The 22,192-nt window shown below is 43.7% G+C and overlaps 1 protein-coding gene across 5 annotated transcripts in view; it reads right to left on the bottom strand.

Annotated features, from left to right (window-relative positions):
* DOCK7 (dedicator of cytokinesis 7) overlaps positions 1–22,192 on the bottom strand; it is a 185,315-nt gene that overhangs the window by 54,009 nt on the left and 109,114 nt on the right. For 4 of the 5 annotated variants that reach the window (XM_029618622.1, XM_029618623.1, XM_029618624.1 and 1 more), the window contains exons 23-32: positions 18,728–18,817; positions 16,826–16,921; positions 15,215–15,355; positions 14,970–15,083; positions 13,891–14,061; positions 11,984–12,123; positions 9,907–10,076; positions 7,204–7,358; positions 3,027–3,209; positions 2,745–2,880 (exon numbers count right to left, since the gene is read on the bottom strand). In XM_029618622.1, coding sequence (XP_029474482.1) covers positions 2,745–2,880; positions 3,027–3,209; positions 7,204–7,358; positions 9,907–10,076; positions 11,984–12,123; positions 13,891–14,061; positions 14,970–15,083; positions 15,215–15,355; positions 16,826–16,921; positions 18,728–18,817 — 1,396 coding nt within the window. The remainder of the gene's footprint in view (positions 1–2,744; positions 2,881–3,026; positions 3,210–7,203; positions 7,359–9,906; positions 10,077–11,983; positions 12,124–13,890; positions 14,062–14,969; positions 15,084–15,214; positions 15,356–16,825; positions 16,922–18,727; positions 18,818–22,192) is intronic. The other variant, XM_029618626.1, reaches the window with a different exon arrangement.

Raw genomic sequence — 22,192 nt, 5'->3', positions numbered from 1 at the left:
TTGGCTTGGAGGAGCCCAACAACTGCCAGTCTCCGGTGCCCCTATCAGCTGACGGCACTGACAGTCCTGCCGATAGACAGTTCGATGTCCATCAGTGTGGCTCCATGGTCCTTCGATGCTGATGTCTTAGACTTCTTCAACCCGAAGAGGCGCTCCATCTTGTAGAGATGAAGAAGTCCTTTTGGGATCATCAAGGCACAAATGTGGCAACCCCGGGTGTTATGCGATGACCCAAGCAAAGGATGCATTCATCATGGGGGTTTGTGATGGACATGGTCCTCGGGCATTGCTTAAACCTGGATGCAGCCATGATAAGAACAAAATAAACAGGAAGCAATATCAAAATTGATGGTGACAGGCGTCGATGGCCAGCAGGCACCAAAGCACCATCGCCACAGGGAATCGACAGCGAAAGAAAACTTACCAATAAACATTGAAAATCCTTACTAGGAATGCTACAGGGAGGATTGAGAGAGACCCGGCATCGAATACAGGCAAAAAAAAAATCATGTTATAGCAAAAATATGGAAATTTTCTAAAAGAGGCCAAAAAGGCCACAAGTGAGCTCACCAACCGTGATGCTGCAGTTCCGTGGAAAAGGAGAGACTGAAGAGGGATCCCACATGGACACATGGTATAGTGTAGCAAGTCAAAGTTCTAGAACGTTTGACATGACTTATCTGTATCGGGGCTCCATCTGATGATATCACCCATGTGTCAGGATTATCATCCTGCTTGTCCTCGGAGAATACCAAATGTTGGCTAAGTTAAAACTCACTGCCAGCGTGTATATGGCTACAAGACAGCATCATACACCTGACCTAGCTGGGAAAATACACTTTAAAAGAAAAGTTATCAGTGCCATATATTTCAGCAGATATACAGTGCCTTGCAAAAAAAAAAAAAACAAAACTCTTCACACCCTTGTACGTTTCACATTCTGCTGGTTAAAAAAAAATACAAATCAAAATGCATGAAAGGCATGTTTCCCTCATCACCAGGGCTCCTATCAGAACCCTGCAGTGGTCAGTTCTAAATCCGGACACTCGATGTCGCTACTGCACAATGACCGAGAGACTCCCTCCCCCCCCCCCCCCCCGGGGGCTGCGAGCACTGCCTGCCTAGCGTTCCCGGGCCCGCCAACCCAGCGAGCAGAGGAGCTGAGCTGGGAGAGGCAGCACATGATATTCTTTCCTCTAACAGAGCTTGGCTCCTTGTGCACTTTTAATATTTCTGAGGTATCCCAATGTCTCTCTCATCCCACTCCCTTCCCTCTCCTCTAGGGCACACATATGTAGGCTTTACATCTTCTCTCTCAGGTGCAGATCCTTCTTGGTAGCCCTTCTCTGGACCATCTCTTCTCTGAGTACATCTTTTTAGAAGTACAGACTGCACTAACTAATACTCAATTAAAATGCATGCGAACAGAGGTTTGGGGTCAGCACCTCCATTCAGCGCCAACACGAACGGGAAACTAATCCACATTTAATCCTGGAACACTTTCCCCATGGTGGACAGAACGAGGAGTGAAACCAATTTAACTAATCCAGAACCAGGCAATGGATTAACCAGTCCATCGGGAGAAAGGTTTGCACGCAATAATGGTGAGCGCGTCAAGGTGACGCGCTCACCATTATTGATTATTGATTATTATATCAGAATGACGGCTACTGCCTGGAGACAATACCCTTATTCAATAAACATACACATGGTTACTGTGACTCCAACATCGCTCTAAGCTACAACAGCAAGAGGAAATGTGGAAAAAAGGATTCGCACTCACAAAGTGGGGAGTAGCTGGCTTGTTACGGCGGTTACTACCCCAAACCAAATAAGCCTGATACTTCACTTTCAATGCATATCCAGCATAGCTCTCTGCTTCAACGGCAGGGGAGAAGAAAAACTGATACTTCACGCATATCCAGCATAGCTCTCTGCTTCAACGGCAGGGGAGAAGAAAAACTGATACTTCACGCATATCCAGCATAGCTCTCTGCTTCAACATCAGGGGAGAAGAAAAAAGGATTCGCACTCACAAAGCGGGGAGTAGCTGGCTTGTTACGGCGGTTACTACCCCAAACCAAATAAGCCTGATACTTCACTTTCAATGCATATCCTGCTTCAACGGCAGGGGAGAAGAAAAACTGATACTTCACGCATATCCAGCATAGCTCTCTGCTTCAACGGCAGGGGAGAAGAAAAACTGATACTACAAGCATATCCAGCATAGCTCCCTGCTTCAACGGCAGGGGAGAAGAAAAACAACCAATAAGGGCTGAATAACACAGTCTGGGTAAAACAAATAAGCATGGGTGTAGCTTGCTTATTGCGGCGGTTACTTCCCCTACTACCCATAACTAATCAAGCTTGATATTTCATTTGGTTGCAGCTCCATCACTGCTCTCTACATTAATGGTGGGGGTGGAAGGGAAATAGAACCAAAGAGCTAAGAGAAACAGATAAGTATGAGAAAAAAATGTGAAGCTTGCTGGGCAGACTGGATGGGCCGTTTGGTCTTCTTCTGCCGTCGTTTCTATGTTTCTATGTTTCTATAAGGTGGAAGGCACTTTCAGAAACTGTAAACACTCGTATCTCCTTGGGAATAAAGTAAAAATCAGGAGTGAGATTTTACTAAGTAATTGAATCAGTCAATGAAAAAAAAACAGGCATTTCCTAGTGCAGTTCCATCTGGAACAGAAATGCTAAGCTATCCCCCTCATCTTTTCACATCAGGATACACTTACCTAGCTGTCCCCTGCTGCGCCGCACCATCTCCTGCCTTGCTCCTATACTTCCCAGGATAGCTTCTTCCAGTTTCGCTCGCATGTCTTTCGACTTCTTGAACGTCAGACTGTTCATTCTCTCAAAAACCTTCTTGCCCTGAAGTGCAAATGGAAGAAACGCTGGAGATTTTTTTAAAAAAAGTGTCTTGTTCTGTTCTGAACTGAGAAGAACGTTTCTTGGTCGGAGGGGGTGGGGGAGGGGGGGATATCTCTGACATGACATGAAAAAGGGGCTGCCCTCACCTTGTACTCGAAGCAGGAGACGCAAAGGTAGAGCAAATCCAGCAAACGGTTGAGCTGCAGGACGGAGAGGTCCGTGAACCACTTCTGCAGGACGGTCTCGTCGGCATTCCTCAGGACCCACAGCAGACAGATCAGCAGGCTCCGGCTGGACTCCGCCGAGAAGGTGGTGTGTTGCCGGGTGGCCTGAACAAAAACACCATGGACATGTTCAGCTCCTCCCGCTGAGAGAGGCTGGGGCCTCATCAGGCTAAAGAGCGGGACCCTGCACAGGCTTTTGCACACGCCATGCCCTCTACAAGGAACGTGCTTTAAAAACAGCAATGCTTAGTGTGTTATTCTGCCTTTGGTTTCACAAAGAAGAAACTCCCATCAGACAAAACCGATTGACAAAAGTGGTGGATTTAGACATCAGTAAAGCTTCTGGTGCTGCTCCACGCAGAAGACTGGTAAGCGAGCTGGGTGGTACGGAAGTAATCCAGAAAGCCACGATTTCCAACTGCTTCAATGGCAGAATGCAGGCAGTGATTGTAAATGGAATTCATTCTGATGGAGGCAAAGTGACCAGTGAGGATTCCCTAGGGCTCAGGTACTGAGGACCAGTTCTTTTCAAATATCTTTTGTTTAGTGACATCGCTGAGATACTTGAAGGAAATGTATGCTCGTTTACAGACAATCAAAAAATATTAAAGCAGAGGTTAAAAAAAAAATGAAAGGGGACTTGGAGAAATGGGAAGAATGGGCAACCGTTTCAGGAACGAACATAAATGCTAGAAAGGGAAAAATCATGCTTTTTGATCACAAAAATCCATTAGCACCCTTTTAATCAGAAGAAGAAAAAGTGGAAACAGTGATCTAGGAATAATCATCTCAGATGACCTCATGGGTGTCAGTCAATGTATTCATGCAAACAGGAAAGACAGAGAATGTTCCTGGTTGCATGAGCAGAAATATCAGTGGGGGAAAAAGAAGGTACGGTAATGCTGCCCCTTGCACAGGTTTCTAGTGAGACACCCCCCCCCCCCTACTAGAGTGTTCGGTTCTGGAGGCAGTACCTATGGTAAGAACACAGAGAAGGGAACAAGTCCAAAAAAGGACTACCAAAAAGAGAGGTGATAAGTCAAATAAACTGAATCAAATCACGATGAAGCTGGAAAATTTGTAGGCCAAACTGACAAAGTAGAGAGTAGCAAATCACCTGGACCAGATGGTATGCACTCCAGGGTTCTGAAGGAACTCAAAAATTAAATTTCTAGATTTATTAGTAAAAATTTGTATCCTATCATTAAAATTGCCATTGTATCTGAAGACTGGAGGGTGGCCAATGTAACCCCAATATTTACAAAGGCTCCAGGTGAGATCCTGGAAACTATAGACTGGTGAGTCTGACTTCAATACAGGGAAAAATAGTGGAAATTGTTCTAAAGATCAAAATCACAGAGCATATAGAAATACATGGTTTAATGGAACACAGTCAACATGGATTTATCCAAGGGAAGTTTTGCCTCACAAATCTGCTTCATTTTTTTTTGAAGGGGTTAACAAACATGTGGATAAAGGTGAGCCAGTAGATATAGTTTATTTGGATTTTCAGAAGGCATTTGACAAAGTCCTTCATGAGAGGCTTCTAAGAAAACCAAAAAGTCATGGGATAGGAGGCTATGTCCTTTTGTGGACTGCAAACTGGTTAAAAGACAGGAAATAGAGTAGGATTAAATGGTCTGTTTTTTTTCAGTGGAAAAAGGTAAACAGTGGAGTGCCTCAGGGATCTGTTCTTGGACCAGTGCGTTTCAATACATTTATATATAATCTGGAAAGGGATACGAGTGAGGTGATCAAATTTGAAAATGATACAAAATTATTCAAAGTAGTTACATCACATGCGGATTGTGATAATTTGCAGGAGGACCTTGCGAGACTGGAAGATTAAATTTCATCTATCATTTAGATGCCCAATGTAAACAAGTGCAAGGTGATGCATATAGGGAAAAATAACCCATGCAGAAGTTACACAATGTTAGGTCCCATATTAGAAGCTACCACTCAAGAAAAAGATTTAGGTGTCATAGTGGTTGATACATTGAAATCATCGGCTCAGTGTCCTGCAGCAGTCAAAAAAGCAAACAGAATGTTGGGAATTATTAGAAAAGGAATGGTGAATAAAAAGGAAAGTGTCATAATGCCTCTGTATTGCTCCATGATGAGACTGCACCTTGAATACTGTGTACAATTCTGGTCACCGCATCTCAAAAAAGATATAATTGCGATGGAGAAGGTACAGAGAAGGGCGACCAAAATGGTAAGGGGAATGGAACAACTCCCCTATGAGGAAAGACTAAAGAGGTTAGGACTTTTCAGCTTGGAGAAGAGACGACTGAGGGGGGATATGATAGAGGTGTTTAAAATCATGAGAGGTCTAGAACGGGTAAATGTGAATCGGTTATTTACTCTTTCGGATAATAGACTAGGGGGCACTCCATGAAGTTAGCATGGGGCACATTTAAAACTAATCGGAGAAAATTCTTTTTCACTCAACGCACAATTAAACTCTGGAATTTGTTGCCAGAGGATGTGGTTAGTGCAGTTAGTATAGCTGTGTTTAAAAAAGGATTGGATAAGTTCTTGGAGGAGAAGTCCATTTCCTGCTATTAAGTTCACTTAGAGAATAGCCACTGCCATTAGCAATGGTAACATGGGATAGACTTAGTTTTTGGGTACTTGCCAGGTTCTTATGGCCTGGATTGGCCACTGTTGGAAACAGGATGCTGGGCTTGATGGACCCTTGTGCCTACAGACAGCAAAAGCACAAATCCGTCCCCAGGTGCATCTATTTTTATTTACAGATCAGGCGAATTGTGAAGAACTTTGAGCATTTCCCCTTAAGAATATAATGGAGAGGATCTTGAGTGATTTTACTTGTTTTAACCACTGGCAGACTCGCTTCAAACTCTGCCTCAGCTAGCTCTGCCATTTTAATGTAAAACCAAGTCTAGCAAAGGAGTTAGACAGATTTACGTTTGCTTCATAATCCCTTCTGCAAAGAAAACAAGATTCTGAATATTTTCACAAGCAGTTAGCACAAATCTCGGCAAATTTCCAGTAAATGATGGGTGCTTCAGCAAATTAAAAAAAGACAACCCCCCCCCCCAAAAAAAAAGCTGCATGCTTTGATAAATCAGCCACAGTCACACGTGGGTTAAATTGTTGAAGGCATTGGTCAGGTTTTATGCCAAACTATTTCCCATAGGAGATAAGGCTCAACCCTTCGGCACTGTTTGTGCAAAGTTTCAGTTGTACAATTTTTCTGGCACATGTGGTTAGCCCATAAAAAAATAATTTGTACTAAACCCAGTGCAGTTAGGAAACTATGCAAGCAAACCAACTGATGGATTGTTTTTTTTCCTGGATGGGGCCCCATATCAGGATACCCCTAATGAATATACATGAGAGAGATCTGCATATAAGTGAGGCATTGTGCATACTCCTTGGGGATATCCTGGATATCAGACCAGTCTGCTGTCCTCAAGGACCAGCGTTGGACACCCCTGGGATAAATGGCCCTTATCTGCCGACAGCTACTACGTCACCGTAGGATTTAACTTTCTTACCTACTGCAAAAAATAAAATAAAATAAAACCCAAGCCTTCTGCCTACAAACAGCTGCTTCTGCCCAAGCAAAGCTCTGTTCAATCTTACAGCCAACAAAGCAGGGAAGGCAGGAAAGGCATCCTCTCATGTTCGGCTGTTATGGAACCATCTCACAAAGATGATTGTACTTTTGTGGGCTTGCCGTTTCAAAAATCTGATGCAACTGCAGAATTTTGCTTCGTCATGGGCTTTCGTTTCTCGCAAGAGGCAAAAAAAAAAAAAAATCATTGCTCCTGCAAAGAAAATTCACAATTTGGGGCTCCGTGTTTTGCAAGGCATACATGAAACCCTTTAAAAGGTGGCCCAGACATCTGAAAGGTACATTACTGCCCTACAAACATGTCGCACGACGCATGCAGGCTTGCATCAATACACGGAGAGGACACCGAAGCGACAGGAACGGGGTAACTAGACACATTTGTGCCTCAAACCTTGCACGCCATGCGCCAAGGACTCATTCTCGCCAGCCACCACCTGGTTACCGCCGTAATTTGGTTTCACAGAGGCTCTGTGAATAAAACGGTTCTCGTACCGCTGGGGTGAGTATAAAACTGCTGGGCCTCGTGAGCTGCGGAGTCGACGTCCCTGCGATTGCCATGGCGACTGTCTGGCTTATCACGTGCCCCCCTTCGCTTTCCAGGTCATCCGTGGTCGCGCAGCTCGGCCTTCCTCGCTGGTTGTGAGATTCTGTAGGAAAACAAATGAAATGCTTATTTTTAGTTAAGTTTTGTTTCCTGATCGCTTGTTTTTCTTTTTTCAGGCAAGGGTGGTTTTAATTCCCCGGCACAAAACAATTACACCCGTGTCGTCATCGTTAATAAGAGCAATTCCACATTTTAAATCTAGGAATGCGAACATTTGTTTGTTGCTTTAGGCACAAGCCCTGTATAACACCACGTGTCAGCTAAAGACAACATAATACAGAACTGTGGGAGGAATAAATCAATATTTTATGGAATCAAGGTGATCGGCTGATTTTTATTTGCAGTTTTAACCCAATGTTTCCTATGTTCCTCATAACACCAATCAAGTTCTCTTTCTAACATGCTTTCTTCAATTCAGGGTCCTTAGAGGGTGGGAGTCTCATCTATTGCACAGCAGTGACACCTAGAGGCCAAATTCAGGCTCCAGAAGGAGCTGCAGTCTGTGAGTTCCTGGCCAAGGACTGTCGCTCTGATGACTGGACTAGATGGGGAAGGGGCTAGGGACTAGGGCATGCTTATAAAGTGGCTGATGTGATAAAGCCCATGCTAAAGTCAGAGTTAGGTTTTAGTGTGAGTTTTATTTAATTCAGGCATTTACAAAAAAAAAAAAAGAAGTACCTGTGGGATGCAGTAAACTGATGACAAATAGATCAAGAGCTCAAAAAGCACACTAAACCAAAAAAAACCACACTTTATTTTGACTCATGGTCCATTTGCATGCCAATCCACAGTAAAAAAAAAAAAAAAAAAAAAAAAAAAAGGAAAAAATATTTCCCCAACTTCTCAAGTAGAGGTTCCTCCTTCCTATGTGGTTGGGCAGGTCCTCCCGTCCCATGACAATAAACCCCTCCCATGGGCGACCCAGGCAGGGTTGTGTCGGGTCCAGTCTAGTAGGTCCTTCCCCTCCCAACCCCTCCTTCTAACCTTAAAAAAATAAATCTGGCGCAGAACTCCCACCCCTCCAAATCCACCTCATTTCCCCCTTCCGGGAACCCAAACCAGAGAAGATATCACCGCCTCCGGCAGGGCTGTTCCTGATTGGTCCTTCCACTGTCACATGTCGGTGAAAGGGACAGAATTCTGAAGGACAGCCTTCTGAAAGGGGATTGGATCCTTTCAATGACATGTGACAGTAGAGGAATCAATGGAAGACAGTCAAGGAATAAATTATCACTCCTTCACCTTCTGCCAATTGGTCCCTCCACAATCAGCTGTCAGTGAACGGACCAATCCCCTGTCAGAAGGCTTTCCTTTTCAGAATTCTGACAGAGGATAGGTCCTTTCACCAGAATGTGACAGTGGAGGGACCAATCAGCTGCTAGGTGAGCTCGTCTCTGGCTGGGTTTCCAGGTTGGGGGGGGGGGGGGGCTGTGCTGTTTTTATTTTTAAAAAGGTGAGAGGGAAGGGAAAGAGGACTTACTGGACTAGACCTGACCAGACCTTGCCCCCGTTTTATTTTTTTTTTCAAGGTGAAACTGTTGGCCATTTTTGGAAGAGGAGAAGGCCTGGCCAAGTCAACCTGGCCCACCTGAATGGGAACGTTAACTCCTGCCTCTGTCCAGGTGTTAAATTTCCCATGGTAAAAGAGGGCGCTAGGCCGCCTCTTCCTTCGCACGCCTCCTTGCATTGCAGGGTAATAGCTAACAAGGCTTATTACCCTGCAATTAGCATGAGTATTGCAAACCATACCGTGGGCTTTTTGGCATAGGTCGTTTTGGCACTAAAAGCCTTATTACATGCCCAGGTAAGGTTAGCACTGAAAAGCCCACGCTGTAACCAGAGTAAAAACCCTTGGTAGGCTCAATGCGGCTTATTACATCAGCCCCAAAATGAGGAGTATCTCCAAGCAGTTGAGAATAAAAGTTCATGGTACCATAGCCCAGGACAGGCCGGTTCAAACTGATGAGGAAGGGGAAAAAAAAATGAATACCTTTTTCACACGGCATTTCAAAGTAACATTTTCAATATTGATGCAACAATTAAGTATTTTTCTGGGATTCCTGAATACAAGTTTGGATACATGCGTAATTTCTTCAAGGTCCTCAAGCTGTGCGTACCAAAGTCATAATTATGTTTACATTAAAGGAAGGAGCAGAATATAAAGAGCTTGATCCTTAATTGCAATAACTGCAGAAACAGTTACGACACATGCATATTGCATCTTTCAAAGTTTAACAGAGACTCACCAGGCTGGGGTCGTCGGCTCACGTCAGATCACCCGAACAGGCTGATCCGGGTCCAGGTCTTGCAGTCCTGATCGTCCCCATTGATTTCCCTCAAGAACATCAGAACTGTAGGTCCTATACACGCAACGGGGCACAACCAGGTCCGGCTCAGCCCGTTCGGTGCGACCTGGGGAGAGGTGGCAATCCTACCCCTTCCACGCCCCACCAAAACGAACACGGGTCCCCATTTTTTACACCTCCACCCCCCCCGCACGTTTAGAAGCCAGAAGCTATTCCGGTGGGTTAAAAGGTGGGGGAGGGGTTGCGGCGCAGAGGAGTCAACGGATGTCCGCAGGGACCGAGTACCTGTAAAATCATACAGCTGAGGCAGCGTTTCCATGACGATCCCAATGAGCGGCAGGTACAGCATGGCCACCCGGGCCTTCACCTCAGGGTCAGAGTACCGCGGGTCCGAGTCATGACTCGACAGTAAGTTGTGTACCATATTGATGACTTTCTTGTGCAATCCAAATAGACTGTTAAAGAATTCGGGCGGGGGGGGGGGGGTCACAGTGATTAGTCAAGATCTGTAAAAGCAAATGTGCTTTCTCGTGAAATAATTTGCTTTTTGGTAAATAGTTAAAAGCTTGTGAAAACGTTTTCATGCTGCCATCACAAAAAAAATACTATTCAAATGATTCTGCTTTTGCACATGGTAACAAGTCTGCAACCTCTCTTTTTGTTTAGAAATTTTTCATATCTTACTATTAATAATACAAATCTGAATTTACATAGTCTCTCATCTAAACTGTAGCAAATAACCTATACAATTTAAGGCTGCTGAACTAGTTAAATACTAATCTACCTGACTCTAGGGTGCCCATCCACAGTTATAAACAATTTGCCTGGTCAAATTCTGCAGCACTGATTCAAATTCTGCATCACCAGGAGCCTTCCAGAAGCGGGACAGAAGCCCATGGCTAAAAAATAAATCTGAGCAGGGGGAAAACAAAACCTCTGATGTCGCTGCTGGAGCTGTCCCAGGCCCTGAAAATTCATTGCTGCCCGCGCGTCCCTTTCATCCCGTTGAGTTGACTGCCACTGAAAAAATAAAAACCTAAACACTTTTTTTTTTTTTTTTTTTTTTTAAAGGCACAGCCACCAAGCAACCCATTCAGGGGAAAAAAAAAAAAAAGTAAAGGAAGGCATACTTTCCTGCTTCTGGGTGCTCCCGGCTGGTGCAGACAGCAGGACAAGTGAGAAGGCCCCAGGAGGAGCAAGGGAACCAGGACCTGGTCGAGCCTGGCCAGGAATTACCAACCCCCCCCACTCGCCCTGCTCAATCAGAGGGATAGCCCACGAAGGAACCTAACACCTCTGGGAGCCTCAGTCTTCGTCTCTTCCTTTCTTTTCCTAACCTCTTTCCTTTTTTTTCTTTTAAACTAAGTTCAGACTGCAGGTCTGCACCTCTACCATCTGCTGGAGACAGAGAAATACTGAGGGACTGCAGGTGGCACTCTTGGTTAAGTAGCAGTGCCTGAAAAGTTTTTATTCTCTGTCTCCATCTGCTGGTAGGGATGCAACCCATTTGTCTGGACTGATCTGGGGTATGAACAGGAATGGGCATTTTTCTGCCACAAATGCAGTCCTTAAAATCACTTACTGCGGCTGTCTTCTTGCCTAACATCGCGAGGAAGAAATCTCTCTTTGCTTCCATTTTTTTTTTTTTTTTTTTTTTAAAGACGGTAGCATTGAAAAGTGCTGTTGGGGGGCCTGCTGAAGCAGTGAACAACTTTTTAGATAGAAAAAAATATGGTTACAAGAAAAATTGTAGAGAGAGAGAGAGAGAGAGGTTTCCATCTGTGCTGTTGCTCGGAAGGCAAACAAAACTGAAGGGGCTAACAAGGCAACGCCCGAGCAGTAATTCCCGCACATGCTCAGAAGAGAAAAAAACTCTAGTAGCTTAGAGAGAGATTATTCGGTGCCACCAGATGATGTCACCCATATGTCATGGCTAATACAGCCCTGCTTAGAGAGAAAATGTAGCGTAATGCAGAATTAGTGAGGATTACTGCACCTCTTTTCTTCTATGGTGATGGCTATTTGTTTTACTGCTACTTCCCCTCTCCCCTCCTCAACTCCCAACCTTTGCCTGCTATAATTGCCTTGGCCTCTCCTATAGTGGGGCTATGGGACTTAGCCTCCACTAATTTTGTTTCTGTTTTTCTTTATTCCTTATTTTCTTTCTGTGATGTTAACATGGAGAACATTTTATACCGGACCCTAGTTTTGCTAGAAATATACTTCTTCTTCTTTGGGCATCTGACATAAATTCAGTAAATATGTATAATTTAAACCACAAAAAGCAAAAATAAAATGCCAGCTATCCAACACCGTTTGTGGCCAATTCATGTTCAAAATAAAAAAAAAGAGGACGACGCACCCCTCCGCATCAGGATCGAGAATGACAGCCAGCTCAGTCAGCACGAGCCCGGCCAAATAGTGCTGCTGACGGAAAGGCACAGACAGCTCAAACATATTCGCAATCTTCTGGTCTTGGACATTGGTAGAAAATCCAGAACTCTGTTGGAGGAAAGGAAAGTTGTGTAATAGTCTCCCAAAGGGCAAAATTACAGCTGATGAAGAATAAGCTTTGCTTGGAAGATTAAAAAAAAAAAATAAAGGAAAGGAGGCAGGAGTAATATTTTTCTCATAATTTCTCTCTCTCCTTCTACAGTAAGGCAGACACAGTGAAGGTGGCTAAAAAGCTGCAGTTTGCCCGCACCCCCTTCTTAGTGTTTGGGTAATTGCCAGGTTCTTGTGGCCTGGTTTGGCCTCTGTTGGAAACAGGATGCTGGGCTTCATGGACCCTTGGTCTGACCCAGCATGGCATTTTCTTATATTCTTATGAGATCACGTAACAGAGCTTCTGCTACTCGGCCCACAGAGGAACGTGATTTCTGCTGATAGGTGAATCTGCTCCCCTTACACAGAAGACTGTCTGGACAGCATATTCTCAGTTCAAGATATCTGATAAAATCCCCACCAGTTTATCATGCCTGGCTAGTCTGAATGAGGCAATAGTGGGTGTTTTCACACATGTAATTCAGTGTTATATCTGCTCTACATGTGCTGCTCAACTGCATGCTTGTATTTAAGAAAATTCATATGCAAAAAATGATCTACATATACACAAGCATACTTCTACACAGCTGCTTTAAATACATACGCACACACATATGATATGAATATAAATATTTACAGGTCCATACTCAGCGCATTGGTGTGGGTAATATTAGCACTTAGCAGGACAAATTCTGGGATTAGAAAATCCTGCCATTCTGATCACCCTTGATATGGCCGATAAATTTTTAGCTGGCTGAAAACTTATCTGGCTATGTCAGCGGCAGAGTGGCATTATCCGAATGCCACCAATTTTCAGCATTGTCTGGCTAATATAGCCGGATAAGTAGAGGGCAGCCAAAGAGCAGTCCTAACTTTAAGATATATATTCAGTGGTACACTAGCACCACTCAATACTCCAGCTTCGTTAGCCAGATAAAGATTATCCAGCTAATTTTCCTAGCTGCTAGCAACTGAATATGGACCGATAGATTTCACACAGATACAAATCTTGATAGGATGTGACTGAAGAACAAAATGTATTTTAAATTCAATTTTAGAAAATATTTAAACAATAGTTCCAGGTAAGAAGAAAGACTTTTAAAAATAGAAGAATTTTATGCAATAAAATTATATATGCATAGTAACCCAGATGACAGCAGCTAAAGACCAAACTGGCTACTCCTGTCTGCCCAGCTGAGATTCTTCCATTTTGGGTAGATGCACCTATAAATTCCCTTATGCACCTCACCTTGTCTTTTACCCTTTATCCACCAACACCCTCCATATCTGTTCAGAGTATGCCCAAAATCATTTCAAGTTTCTGGACTCCACCACCTCTACAGGAAGGCCATTTCAGGCTTTGCCATCTTCAACTTTGATTCTTATAAGACTTCCTTCCCTGTGTTATTACCAAGTTTCAGAATAATCCCCCCCCCCGGCCACCAAAATTAGTGAGGCTGTTGTCAGAAAACAAATCTAGCTTCCCCATGCTCACTGACGTTTGGGCTGTAACCATGGTCCCTCCATGCAGGTCAACCCCAATGCCATCTTGTGAAACCCAATACGGTCAAATCAGTGCTATTTGAGGTTATGAGCGCCACTGCGTGCAGGTTACCCCGATGCCTTCTCGGAAAGAACGGTTTATCAGAAGCTAAATGAATCGGATTATTTTGTTAAACTGGCGATTTCTGCCATCAGGGCCAGCAACTTTATTCACGGTCTTACCTGAGATGTTGCAGAAGACACAGATGGTGATGGGGAGGAGGGCGGTGTAAGTAAGCTACAAGGCAAATTTAAGGTAACATAGTGCTCATGGCTGCAGATTATGCGCAAGAAGTCCAGCCTCAGGGACACCAGGACACTTGGGTTCGGCAGTGAATAAAGCTTTGAAGACACCTGAGGAATATGAAAACAACCAGCAACCAATCAAGTTTAAAAACAAAACCATTAGCACGGCAGCTGCCATACACTACATGGCATTTCACATCCCTTCCTAATGGCGATAGAAGAAACAACAAGCATTTGTACTTCTTAATTCATCTAGCGGGTTGTACTGAGGACCCTGTTTTAAGTGTCTTTTTTTTTTTTTTTTTTAACTGTGTTTAGAGATGACCAAGATTGTTTCATGATTGTTTGAAGATGAGTTAGCTCATTTGTAATGAAGGTTTATTTCATGTACCAGAAATATTTGGGGCACACGACACAAGCCTAACCCTCTGCTTTTCTCCTCCTGCCCCCGCCCATCAAGAAACTTCAATTTTCATCTACCGTACATTGCTCCAGGAAGGGACCTTGCTTCCAAAAACTTCCACCTTAAAGGGTGCGTTAGCCTAACGCAAGCATTGTTTTTAGCAAATTACTTTGCTGGTTTAACAAATCCCCCACCCCATTTTCATGAAATGCATATTTGATGCAGATTCGGTGCCTGTAACGTGTGTGAAAGATTATACAGCCTTCGGCTCATTTCCCAGCCATTGAGGCTCTACCACGATAATTTCTCTTTAGAAACTCCTCTGGTATATATTTCACAGTATGCAAAGTCCATTTATCGAATTTTACAGGCAGGGCATTTTCTAACAAGCAAGTCAGCAGAGCAGGGACCTTGAGTGTCACAGAAAATGTGACCTTCCAAGCGTTCTGTTATTGCTATGGAACCCATTATAAATATGGAATGTATCTTAAGTCAATAATGTGGAAAAAAATAAAACAAACCCAGAACAACACTGTCATCGACGTGCAGTAAGATACAACAGGTTAAAGGGTGTATGCTGAAAGTACAACACCTTCCTATGATTTTACATTACCTGTTTGTAGTAAGCCTTAATAAGGCTGAAGACAAACCCTCTATCCATGACAGACAACAGGTCATTCAGGAAAAAGGCGAGGCTCGTGTTGAGCCTTTCAATCATTTCAGTGTCCTGAATTTAAAAAAAACCAAAAAGATAAAAACAGAGTTAAGAAAGGGTGTTAAGAATAGCTCGATCTCCGCGCCAAGCCACGAGTGGGTGAGTGTGGGGGGAGGGGGGGCTGCCCGGGAGCGTGCCGTTACCTTCTGGAACCGGGAAACGATGTCGCTGGCCATGGTGCTGATCAAGGCAGCGATGTCGTCCATGAAGCGCTCGGGAAAGCGAGTCTTCCTCGGCACGTCCAGTTTGTCCACAAAGTACAAATGGTGCACCATACTCTTCACCTGCGGGAAAACACAAGCCAGGTCTCGAGGGGGGAGGATATCCACCGGGATATTTAACCTTCGCGTAACCTTAAAATATGTCTTTCTAGAAAACTTCTTTTGTTGCTTTATCCCCAAATTTACAAAAGCACGTTCTTTTGTTATACACTAAATTCCTTCCGCAAAATTGCATTCCGGAACACAGGCTTCCTGAGAAATCGCTGTGATGGGTCACATACTGGTATATTAATATATATCAATGGCCACATGTCCTTGTCTCACCATGCTTTACAAGCATATGCTCTCGTCTCAGATAAAGCAAATCACCCATCAGTTAAGGTAGCACTTCAGCAAAGACAACTCGAAAGTTATCATCGTTCGCTGAAGTGTTCCCTTGTGGGTTTATTGTACTATTATGTACAGCTATATATCTGTAGGAGATAAAACAAAAAAAATCTTATCTAATATAGTGGGTACTCTAAAGTTCTCTTCCATGTTCCCTGAAATCATTCTGCTAGGTCTTTTGGGGCACCTCCAGGACTGTAATATACTGACAGGCCCATCGGAGATGAGCTCACTAGTGCTTGGCCTGCACTACTCTATTATATAGCCTCCTAAGAGTAAGCACAGTTTTAAAACTGTATTAGAGTAGATACCTACAAGGGACCATGGTAACAGAAAGGACTTTTGGGGTGATCACACTGAAGTTATTTCTTTAAAGTTGGAACTACTGTATTCATAAGAGTGGCCAACCTCCTGCATCTGCAACTCTGGCCTCAACAAATTCTTTGCACCTGATGCACACATACGATCTCTCCTCAACTGGGAGATAATTGTACATGCTATACTCAATGCAAAGATCCAATAGCCTCCATTTATATATAATGGATATAAAAAATTCCTCAGAAATATATGTATCTCTTTTTTCTAAATCTCTGCACAGATATATCAGCAAGTTAGGCGAACCACATGGGTTGGCTTCACAGGTGAAATTCCAATCTTTTGGTCATAGCTGCAGACAGACCAATAAAAGACGCAATTCACAGTGAAGTTTCTCTTTGAACACAAAAGCATTTGGCACACTTTGGTGAGGTTATCCATTGTGCAGGTGCTGCACAGTAATCAATTCTTAAAAAGCTGTCATGCAAATGCGGAAATGGCTGCCAATCATATTTGCTACCATGTCCTGTCTGGTCTGATTTTAATAGGACAGTACTGGCAGAAAACAGGAAACAGACACAGGCCCTTCAACAGTTTTATTTTTAAATTTAGAAAACAAGGAATTTCAGCCAATTTAAGAATTACTATTGTAGAGCGCCAGACTGCGCAATGATAATTAAAAAAAAAAAAAAAAAGCAGTCATCTCTCTTCATTTGCTGATATTAACTAGCAAACACCATCAGCACACAAAGTGCTAAATAAAGGGAGTTGTTATAAAACAACACACACATTGTAAACAGTTTTTTTTAATCAAAATCAGGAAATGCTCACCATCAGCTCAAAGAAGAACCATCCCTGCTGTAAAGCAGCCTCCCGGACGCTGCCGCTGCACACCACCCACTGCAAGGCCAGCTCTTCGTGGAGAAGCTAACCAAGACCAAATCCAAAATTAATCCCCGCAACAAGAAAACACTTCTGACACAAGCCCATCACACATACATCAGTACGGCACATGAGGCGGGGAAGGGAAGGGGCGAGGCCCATGCAGACGACGAGAGGAAATAAAAGGCGGACACACAGGAACCGTGGGCGGGTGAATGCTGTGCAGGTTTTGAGAAAACTGCAACGAACATCCGGTGAAAGAAATTGCCAGACACCGGGATGTGTGCCCTCCCCCCCCCCCAGGATATTCGTCCGTGGTCCCATGGCACGAATGAGCCCTTTATTTGAAAGCGCCTCAGGCCTGGTTAAAAATGACTTCTCTCCTCAGTTGCTTCTTCCCATGGTGGGGGAAAAAAATCTTTATTTGATAGGACCCCATGGAACGTATGATCTACAGCTGATCAGTAATCACATCTGACAGTTAATGCTCTCGTTCACAAGCTCATAACTGCAATTTCAAACCTTCCCTTCCCACGTTCGGCTCCTCCCCTGAAGAGAGAGATTATTTTCCAGCAAAGCAGGAACTCTCTACTTCAGTGAATCTGGGGATGCTAGGAAGTTAGCATTCACAGCTCCTGGGAAGGGGGATCCTCAGTCTTCACTCAACGGTGACATCTACTGGCGAGACGTAGGATGCACACATTCCAGACTCCTCCTGAGGGAGCTGCGGTCTGTGGCCCCCTGTTGCTGGGATAGCTGGGAGGTTATAAAAATAGGGGGACTACAAATGAAGGCTCACGGCACCACAGCCCGGCAGAGGCCAGTTTATGCCTGCTAGTTTGGCGAGGGACACAGAGGAAAGAGGAAGGGGTGTAGGTTCCGTTCGGGGAATCTGCAGGTGCGTCCATCCAAAGAGGACACATAGCTGCTGGGCAGAGGGATGGGACATTTTGCACTTTATTTGCATTATTTATTATGGCAGACTGAACTGGCAGTCCCAGAAAACCGACAGAGACTGCCGAGCCAAAAATGCGATAAAAAATTGTTTTAAAAAAAAAAAAAAAAATTAAAAATCTACTCACCACTGCACATATTATACCAAAGTAGTAAGCAGCGTTTTTCTTCCCTGTGCTAAATTTTACTCCCAAAACCATGCAAATATTTAATATAAAGGTTCTTTTTTTTTTTTTTTTTTACTTTGGCAAGATTTACTGTGCCCAAAAAAGTCTTAGCGAAAGCAGCTAAGGTTTTTGGGTGGGCTCCGACGACATGTTACGTCATCGGAGGATGGCGTCACGAGACAGGAATAAAGAACACCTCTGGCGCTCAGACTGCCCTCATTTTCCTGCCGGCGATGGCTTAAGTTCCTTCATTCTCTGACCGCCGCTCGGACCCCTCCCCCCTCTGAGAAGTCTTTGCATCAGCCGTGCGGCTTTCCGACAGGACTCCGCAAGGTCAAAGGCTGGGCACGGAGCCGAACCGGGGTGGGGCAACAGAATTTTTAGAAAGAACTCAAACCGTTGATTAGATCTGTAATTCCGTCGCCCCGTTTTGGTGAGGGAATTACAGATTACAAATGAACAACAGTGCTATGTACTCACGAGCTAGGGCGTTTCAATGCAGCCGGCACCCGTTTGGCTGTTTTGAAATGCCGCTTTAAAACAAAAGCGAATGAAGCTGCAATGGTGGCTGAAACATACGAAATGACCGCAAGACAAGTTTCTCTCTGGCAGGACTCTAGATGCCTAGAAAAATCGGTTTTACCTTTGTCGGCCAATAAACAAATTGGAATTTTTTTTTTCCCTCTCCTCTCCCCCGCTCACCCAACAGCCGCCCCCCACTGGAATCTACCTTTTTAGTTGGTAGGCGTCCTGTTAATGTTTGTAAGAAACTTGACGTCTCAGTGTGCGAAGACATACGATTACAACTCCGATCCATAGCCTATGGAGTGAAGATGAATGAAGCGTGACAGCGCATTAAAAAGTCTGCTGCGGATGGGTTTGCAGTTCAGAGACAATATGCATTCACAGAACACTTTTCCAAGGCCCAGAAAAACTCTTGCATCGCACCTCCATCAAAGCCGTTAGCTAAATTTATTTATTTTTATTTTTTTTAAACTTTCTATTCGCAAATCTAGCAAATAATTTGAGGCTTGAGTCCAAAATATACCTTTTTTTTCCATGCTGCAAAGCTTGAAATTCGTGAGCAGTTCCATTCCTTAAAGCAGCAGTACCTTTGGGTTGGCTCAGAGCATTACAATTTTTGAGTTCTGGTTCTACTGCTTCTTTATTCCTAGGCTGCCCCTTCTAGTTTTCAACCTCTTGTGTTTTATGTCTAATGATTTCACACTTTTCTCGGGAATAAAAGGTGTGCACCTTTTTTCACGAACACACCCGTGGCGCCACGTTAACTGATGTCTCATGGACCTTGGAGGGCAGCTGAGCATCGGCCCAGATGAGTGTGAGGCCTGCCTGGAGCTCTGATCAGGACTGGCACAGTGCAGGGGGGGGGGGGGGTTCCCTGAAGGGGGGGGGGGGGAGCCATGACAACCCGGCCTCCAAATTAGCTAGGAAAGGTTCTTGCCGGTACTGATGCTTTAAACATGCACATCGGACACTTTCAAAAGTAGATGCAAGGGAAACATGCAGTAGAAAGGAGGAAGAAACAAGAGAATCCGAAATGTGCCGAACTTCCACGAACTTCCTGCTTTGCAGTAGCAGCAGCATGCATGGCATATGAATGCAGACTGTGCAACAGGTCGTTAACTGCCAGCCCTTTTGCTCTTAGAAGATCTGGGCTCTCTCGGGCCGTTCCAGAACACTGATGGCTCAACGTTGCAAAGTGGCAACCCGAAATCACACACACACAAAACACTTGGTGAACATGGTCAACATGGTTAACGATTAAACAGAAAGCAAACATGGAGGAGTGTGAACTTGTGCACGGTTATGATACATTAAATTCTGTCCTCCCCCCTCGCCCCCCCCCCACCCCCAGCGTCACCCGTTGTGAAGCAGAAACCAATGTTGCAAGAGTTACATTTATCTAAGCTTCACAGAGCAGCGGCGACTGAAATGAAAGCATAAGGATAAACGCTACTGGCATTCTCCTGTTTTTCATGCATTGTGGAAACGACCAAAAAAAAACCAAAAAACCAAAAACCACACACATGCTATTTCAGAATTAATTCAAGGAAATAAAAGTTTCAAATAATTTAAAAGGCAAGCTCTCGAACCATAACTAATTTAATAAAGTAAGGCGGCCACAATGGTTGGGGGAGGGGAGGTGGGAAGTACACATCCATCAGCCAGGCGGAATATATAGAATATATATATTTAAAAAAAAATCTCTATGTAGACACCACCTGCACAGAGTCAGCACTTGAGGTGGGGCTGGATCCCCACTGGGCATCTTTTGGATCTGCAGTGTTTACCCAGGAATTGGAGCGGTCTAAACCCTGTGGCCGTGTCACAGAAGGCAGGTGGAAAAGGAAAGAAACATTACATGTTGCACACACTGCTGCACAGGGGTCCCCATTAACAGTCCCCCGTCCTCGGAGCTGCAAGGTTTAGAGGTGAACAAGCATCATGCAACGGCGAGGTTACAGCAACTTCAGTTCAGGACAGTGGTGCAGAGGGCTCCCCCTTATTGCACTCCTCCTGTGCACACGTTTAGTGCCCTTGTAAGGAGCAGATGAAATGTTCTGTTTCCATTTACAACGAACTGTTAATTTTAGTGCTACTATTTGGAAAAGGGACAGTTTCAGTACAGCAACCACATTACACTCTGATTATTTGACTGGCAGAATCATATAAATGAAAGACATCATCTACATAAGTTGCATAGGCTTTGGATAATTTAGTTCATGAAATACAAACCCGGTGAAGTGTGTATAAAACTTTCAAAATGTATTAGTTTAGTCCAACAGAAAAGAGTCACCCATAGCCTTTTTGCTAACCTTTGTTTCAGCACATTTAAGTGGCCTAATATTGTTATTATCTTAGTACCTATTAGAGGTGTGCATCAAGAAAACTTTTGGTTTGTATCATTTCATTTTGTTTTTCTCTCTCTTTTTTTGTTTTGTAAGGTTTCTTTTGTTTTTTTTTAAATTTTTTGTTTAGTGTGCACTATTTGAGTTGTAATAGTGCAACTAAATTGAAGTAGTGTGCAGAAAAAAGTTTTTTTTTAAATTGTGAAAGTTTTTTTTGTTTCAGTTTAGAAATGATATGAAATGAAATAGGCAATGTCTATGTCATTAAAAATGAAAGCAAAAAACAAATCGGAAGCCAATCCAAGATGGCTACGTAGCAACCAAAAAAGGAAAAAAAGAGATCGGTATATAAGAAAGACCTTTATTCGTAAAATATTCCTGCCCGACTCTGGCCGAGTTTTGCTCTCATATAGAGCTGCCTCAGGGGCTACTGTATAGAAGAACTTTTGAAAAAAGTTCGCACTTCAGTCAACGATCAGCAATGGTATATATACATATTGTGAAGTATTCTTAGTAGCGCATCTGCTATTTGTTCCGCGGACACAATCGTCCTTGAAGTTGTTGTTAAAACAATATCCACTGGACAACTTAAAACCAGAGCTTAGTAACGCGTCTGATTACGTACTGCGAATCATTTTGGATGATTAATCTTTAGAATAACTAGTATTCTCGCCGCAGCTTTGGTTTATGCGGTCCGACGGACTTCATATCAAATCCTATATTCAGAAGAAGCCTTGCTCATAACACTAAAGATTAATCATCCAAAATGATTCGCAATACGTAATCAGACGCGTTACTAAGCTCTGGTTTTAAGTTGGCCAGTGGATATTGTTTTAACAACAACTTCAAGGAAGATTGTGTCCGCGGAATAAATAGCAGATGCACTACTAAGAATACTTCACAATATGTATATATACCATTGCTGATCGTTGACTGAAGTGCAAACTTTTTTCAAAAGTTCTTCTACACAGTAGCCCCTGAGGCAGCTCTATATGACAGCGAAATTCAGCCAGAGTCGATTAAAAATGAGAGCACATCCTTAGTACCTATGAAGTCCATATTCATATGCTGGCCAGCTAGGAAAATTAGCCGAATGCACTTATCTGGCTAATTTAGCTGAATATCCCTGACTATGTTTCGGCTAGGTGGATACGGTTACCTGACTAATTTTAGGACTGCACTTCAGCTGTCCTAGCTATCTGGCCACATTAGCCAGATATTCATTGAAAATTGGCATTATTTGGGCTAACTTAGCCGGATGACGACACTCCACCCTGGAAGGTCTCCAGACCATCTCAGACATAGCCGGATAAATATTCAGCCAA

Source organism: Rhinatrema bivittatum, chromosome 10 (genome assembly GCF_901001135.1).
Source record: "Rhinatrema bivittatum chromosome 10, aRhiBiv1.1, whole genome shotgun sequence".
Lineage (NCBI taxonomy): Eukaryota > Metazoa > Chordata > Amphibia > Gymnophiona > Rhinatrematidae > Rhinatrema > Rhinatrema bivittatum.
The sequence above is the reverse complement of the archived record's forward strand: the minus strand, read 5'-3'. Positions and strand labels throughout refer to the sequence as shown.